At 42.0% G+C, this 6,000-nt stretch overlaps 2 protein-coding genes across 4 annotated transcripts in view; one reads left to right on the top strand and one right to left on the bottom strand.

Annotated features, from left to right (window-relative positions):
* On the bottom strand, positions 1–5,397 carry srek1ip1 (SREK1-interacting protein 1). Of its 3 annotated transcripts, none has more exons than XM_079506237.1 (5): positions 5,227–5,397; positions 3,306–3,353; positions 2,500–2,658; positions 1,237–1,315; positions 1–682 (listed from the first exon to the last, which is right to left on the bottom strand). In XM_079506237.1, the coding sequence occupies exons 1-5, from the start codon at positions 5,258–5,260 to the stop codon at positions 433–435; spliced, it is 570 nt and encodes a 189-aa protein (XP_079362363.1). In that variant the 5' UTR covers positions 5,261–5,397; the 3' UTR covers positions 1–432. The 3 variants fall into 3 exon arrangements, with proteins under 3 accessions (XP_079362363.1, XP_079362364.1, XP_079362365.1); XM_079506238.1 differs by having other exon boundaries at positions 1,237–1,312; XM_079506239.1 differs by having other exon boundaries at positions 5,248–5,397.
* Positions 4,729–6,000, top strand: part of alpi.1 (alkaline phosphatase, intestinal, tandem duplicate 1) — a 74,895-nt gene continuing 73,623 nt past the window's right edge. Inside the window, exon 1 of the mRNA XM_079506236.1 lies at positions 4,729–4,842. The gene's annotated coding sequence lies outside the window, so the exon portion shown is untranslated. The remainder of the gene's footprint in view (positions 4,843–6,000) is intronic.

Raw genomic sequence — 6,000 nt, 5'->3', positions numbered from 1 at the left:
TTTATCCACCTCTTCAGCTTTATTCAATGGCAAACAGGCACATTTCCTTGTTTTAAAAAAAAGAAATTACAGGAACTCTTTAAAAAAAAAAAGGAAAAAAGTATACATCAGATGACTAATCTATCAGAGTACTTTATTTTCGAATTGAGTTCTGTCAGTGGCGGACTGGAGAATTATTAACTTTATTTTTGTGGAGGGTGGGGGGTGGTCCCGAGATAAATTAGTTAACATAGCATCTAAAGCCGCTGTATCCACTTTATATATATAAATGTATGTATACATCAGCTATTTGAAATACAAAAAAAAAAAAAACATTTTCAGATGGGGGGGGTCCGCAGACAAATACAGATGTATCATTTCATTGACATGAAAACGTTTTTGAGAACCACCTCAGTAGGAACCGGTAGGCCCCAGAGTTCAGATAGCAATGTCTCAGTCGGTGTCCGAGGAGTCGCTGGAGCTGTCCGAGGAGGACGCCTCTTTCTTCTTGTGCTTCTTCTTGTGTTTACTCTCCTTCTTGTGCTTCTTGCTGCTTTTCTTCTTGTGGCTTTTCAGTTTTTTCTTCTTCTTCTGTCGCTCCTCCTCCTCCTCCCCATCGCTGGACGAATCAGACTTGCTGTGTTCTTTCTTCTTCTTCTTCTTCTTCTTTGGACCGTCGTCGTCGCTCGACGACGAGTTGGATCTGAAATACAAAGAATTTTCAGGAGTGAGGATTGTCTCTCGTTGCGGTCGGGCAGAAACCTCCTATCTCCATAAATGGTGCATTTATATAGCGCTTTTATCCAAGGCGCTTTACATAGATAGATTGTACATTACATTCACAAACACATTCACACACCGGGTGGCGGAGGAAACCATGCAAGGCACCAACCTGCTCATCAGGAGCAATTAGGGGTCCAGAGTCTTGCTCATGGACACTTCGACACCAACTCTGGGGGAGCCCGGGATCGAACTGCCGTGCCATATTTTAACAGTTTGTGTTTTTTTCGTAAATTAAAGCCCTACTTGATCATACTACCACATCACACAAAAGTATCAAAAGTAGCTGATCCACACACAAGCTTGAAATGTGGCGACATGTTTTGAGTTTGTAGATCTGCTACTTTTGATTATTTTGAATTTGAATCCTGAAAAGTAACAGTTTTGGACATAATGAGGTTTCCATCCAGCAGAGACGATCTACTGGCTTCAGAATAGGGGAAAAAAAGGTTGGACTCTTTAAATAAAAACACACACCTCTTTCTTGGTCTTCTGTCTCTGCTTCTCCTCCGTCTGTGCTTGTCTCTCCGATCTTCGCCATCGGGTGAAGTATCTACTACGACAAAGCACAAAGTTGCAGGAAACACCAAAGTCAAGACTGAACAGCAGCATTTTAGTTTTCTTAAAGTGAAGTCGTACTGTGTAACATTCAGTTTCAACACCAATGTGCATCATTGTTTGATCGTCGTTTGAATGTTCGTTACGTTGTGAAAATCTCTGTATTTCTTCGAAAATGGTAGTTGTTTTTTGTGTATTTTCATTCAGAGCAAGAATACAAAGTTCACTCGGTTGCCGCAACTTAGCATTCTACAAGCTCATGACGAAGAGACATGAGCTTGTAGATATCATTCTGTAGGTCGTCCTCAGACGAGCCCTCCATCGTTGCTTCCAGTCATCCCGGTTCTCCATACATCTGGCCAGCTCATTGGTGCTTTGCGTCCAATTTTTTATAATCAATTACCTTTATTAGTTAACTCCTCATTATATGTATTAATAAAATAGATTATATTGATTGGTATTTTACTATTTTCTATTATAGAGTAAATCAACTAGCTTGATTAACTGCTGTGGCACTAGCCGAATGCGAACGGAAATATAGGCCTGGGAGCCGAGGCTACTGCAGCCCTAATAATACTAGGGACTTTAAGCAACGACTGTTTCAGGACGGCGACGCTATGCGGAAGTACAGCGGCTATGTCGCCGTAGCTGTCAAAGTCGTTAAGCAAACAGCCGTCGGCGACGGCGACATTGGATCCCATGGTGACGCGTCTATGCAGCATGTGTCAAACATAAACACTTTTTTTTAAACACCCCGTCGCGCGTCAGCTAACTTGCCGATATTGCTTAATTCTTACATGCGCTGGACATGATCAGCAGTGGAAAGAGGAAGGTGTTGGAGCAATCTGTGTTATTCTAAAACCGTTTTAATAAACATGGTTAATATGACATATGGTATTAGTGTTATTTCTTCATTCAGAGCATGCCAACACATTACACAGCATAAGAGAGGTGATGGAGCAATCGGTGTAAATGTATGACAGCTATAATTTCAATAAACATGGTTATGACATGGCGTTGTAGACACTACGTGTAAGTGTAGCTTCTCCCGTAGTAGAAAGGGCTGCGACGGAGAGCAGGTTTATGTATCGAGCACTGATCCATTTCCGGTCGCCGTAGCCGACTGCCGTATCCGTCGTTGCTTAAAGTCGCTAATAATAATAATGGCCAACTTCCTCTGACCTTTGGATTGCTGTCCGCTGCGTTCCGGCTTGTTAGGGCGTGCCACCACCGTCTCGTCTTCGTCACTCTCCTCGGAGCTGGTGCTGCTCACGTCCAGGACGATGTCCTTCTGGGGGTCCACACGCACAAAGTTCCTGCACTCGAAGGTCAGGTGACCCGCTGGGGGGGGGACATAGAGGAGGAAGAGATACCGGAACAGAAAGGAGTAGACATTAGGATTATTCAATCTTTTTAACATCTTATTACATCCAAAAAACATTTTGTTGCTGTAGGGCACTGCGCTCTGACTGTAGGTGCGTTACCCGTTCAAAACATATCAAATAAATAACGGTATGGGTCGCACACACCAAGACTTCAGTTCAAAATGTTTATTTCATTTTTGACAAACGTTTCGGCTATCCAGCCTTCATTAGTGGGGCAGAAACCTCTTACCTCTTATGTTCTAACTCGTTGTGTTTTGTCGTAGATTTAATAGCCTACTTGATCATACTAGTGTCACACAAAAGAAAACATCAGAATTTGCAGCTCAAAACTTCAGCTTCGTGCCGTGTTTCGCGCTTGCGGATCTGCTACTTTTATTTGAATTCTGAAACCCAACAGAGACAATTTAACACCTATGCAACTATGTAACATGTATGCAAAGTTGCTGAATCTCTCGACTCGTAATGTCTGATCTACGAGCTCACAATGTGATGCATTGTGAGCTCGTAGAGCTGCCATTTTCACTCAACGCTTGCCCAGAATAAGGATGCTGGGGGTGGTTCATGTGGATCAAGTCAACAGCATCTATCCAAATGGACACTTACGGTAGCCACATTTCTTGCATCCAGCTCTGATGGTGTCTTTATTTGGACCTGGAGGATACAGTGTATTTATAATCTGGGAAATGGTTGGCGGTTTTGATTGTTAGTTGACATAAGTCTAATGACAAAAATAACAAAATATCTCTTAGTACGGTGTTGGGCCAACATGAGAGCTTCAGTGCACCACAGCATAGTCTCTGGAACTGTACTACTCTACTGGCAGCCATCGTTCCAACAAAATATATTAAATTGTTGTTTTTTTATGAAGATGGTGCCGTGGTGCATGGAGTGCTGTCAAATGCTATATGGAGGCCATAGCAATCAAACTCGTAAATTAATGTGGTTACACTCAGTGCCCTGTGGATGGCGCCATTGTCATCCTGGAAGGAACCACTCCTACAAGGACAGCAGTGTTTCATCAATAGGATAAGGGGATCAATCAGAAGAATAACTTTGTATTGTCTATTTGTCTTGCAGTGACCATTCCCTTTAAAGGGGCAAGTTGTGGACCCAAACCATAACATGACAATGGCATGAGAGCCACCTTAGATTAGGGGGTCAAGATTCATTGTATGCCTAGTGTGTGCTTCTCTTAATGCACTAAACCAGTGGTTCCCAAATGGGGGTCCATGAGGGAGTTCCCGGGGGTCCCCAGCTAAATTATAGTTTGGAACTAAATGGACCCTTATGGGTCTTTAACTGTGAGTGTACAAATGGAACCGCCCATTTGGTTCCATTTGTACACTCTCAGAGTTAAATTAGCTTTACAATATAAAGTGGGGGTCTCAGAGATAGAAATGCCATTAAAATGGGGTCTGTAGACTATATGCATGTCAAACGGGGGGGTCCTTGAAATTGAGAATCACTGCTAGAGCCATACAAATCTTCTCTTATGGGGGTCCCTGGCATATCTTTTCAAATGGGGGTCCGCGGGCTAATTAGTGTCAATTTGGGGGTCCTTGACATGAAAACGTTTGGGAACCACTGCACTAAATACCACGTGGAGTATATAATAAAGTTTGATCATCTGACCATATCACTTCTTTCCACATCGCCGTATACTAGTGCCATTTGGTTTGTTTGCATCACTTAACTCTCCAATGTAAACTACCGGGAAACCCAAGAAACTACTATCGCTTGTTTCCATTGGGGTCCCGTGTTATTCAATTAATTGAAACATTAAGTGACAGACTAATAATATATATGCAAAAACATCATATAAACGAGTAGTAATCAAAATAAGAAACATTTTGATGATAGGCTTGGACTTTCTACAGGGGCCATGCAGTTGCGAATTGCAGCCACCTGTAGGACATGATGCCACGTACAGAGCAGCAGACAGAATGTGAATTGCAGTCTTAATTGTATGCAGTCACTTAATTGTATGCAGCTGTCCTGAATAATGATTGTTTCTGCACTCATTTATTCAGTATGATTAAGGGAAGTTGAAGTGCTGTCTGATAGCTTTTATTGAAGGGCGTTTGAACAATATTACTTCAGGAGGTGTGCAATGCAACCAACCAGCATTTAACTCCAAAATGTAAGTAAATCCATTCCTACTTAAAACTACTTAATAACATTTCAAGGCCCAACTGGTGAATACGCGTTTGTGGATGATGGGACTGTCTGGACCACAATGAAAACAAGGTGCGTTTACCAACGTCCAAAATACAGAAAAGGGGCTAAAAAAACTATTTGTGTTGTCCTTTTTAGCAATCCAAATAAAATCATACCACTGCACTGTTTACAAATTGTTGATATAAAGTATTTAATCAAGCAAATAAATGTACGGTAACCGCAAACACAGCAAATAAATGGAATTGTAGCTAATGCTTCCATGCTAAATGTTTATAACTCGTTAACGAGTTACTAAACCGTGATATTCCCACATTTAGCATGTACACATAATGATCCAAAGACACACCTAGCAGCGTGTGATACTCGCCTGGTATAGCCATGTTCACAGTCGGTTTGAAAATACAAATTAAAGAAATCTGCAGAATATAGTAGTTAGCGGCGCGCGCCAAGCAAACGTCTACGTTGGTCCCCCTCAAAATAACTCCGGGTGGAAACTGCAGTCATTGTAGCACAGTGCCCCCCCACGTGGGAGAACAGACTGGGCCTTTCTGGAAGATATTATATTATATTATATTATATTATATTATATTATATTATATTATATTGTAAAGTGGTTACCAAAGTGCGGAGCGGGGACTCAGAGGGCACCTTGAGGCAGTTCCAGGAGGTCCCATGCAGCGAAAATAAGGAACAGCTTAGTAGTACGTGCCACTCTTATTTCAGTGGCTACAAAGAATGTATGGAAATAGATCATTATCTGTTTCTCCACTGTTATCTTCCCAAAGTTCCCAACCTAGAGACAGTTGCAGAGTTCACAGTTGTAGCAGAATTATTTACTCATTCTAATCTAAATGATGCACAATCTTCTATATATATTTTCAAATGGGGTAAAGCTATAGCCTGGGAGGCATAGCCTACCATTCCGGGTTCATGATCCAGTCGGGAGGGGATGATAACTTACGTCATGTAGTCTTATGTTTGTGTAGTCATAATCAGGCCGGAACCCCCAAACCGGAATCAGAATTACCCAAAATAATTCCCTGCATCATAATTTTAGGGCCTACCCAATACACTGACACCACGGCGCGTAAACAGCGGCTCAAACTGTGACTCCGCCCAC

Source organism: Electrona antarctica (assembly GCF_951216825.1).
Source record: "Electrona antarctica genome assembly, chromosome: 7".
NCBI lineage: Eukaryota > Metazoa > Chordata > Actinopteri > Myctophiformes > Myctophidae > Electrona > Electrona antarctica.
Note: the sequence above shows the minus strand (reverse complement) of the source record. Positions and strands in the feature narration are given on the sequence as shown.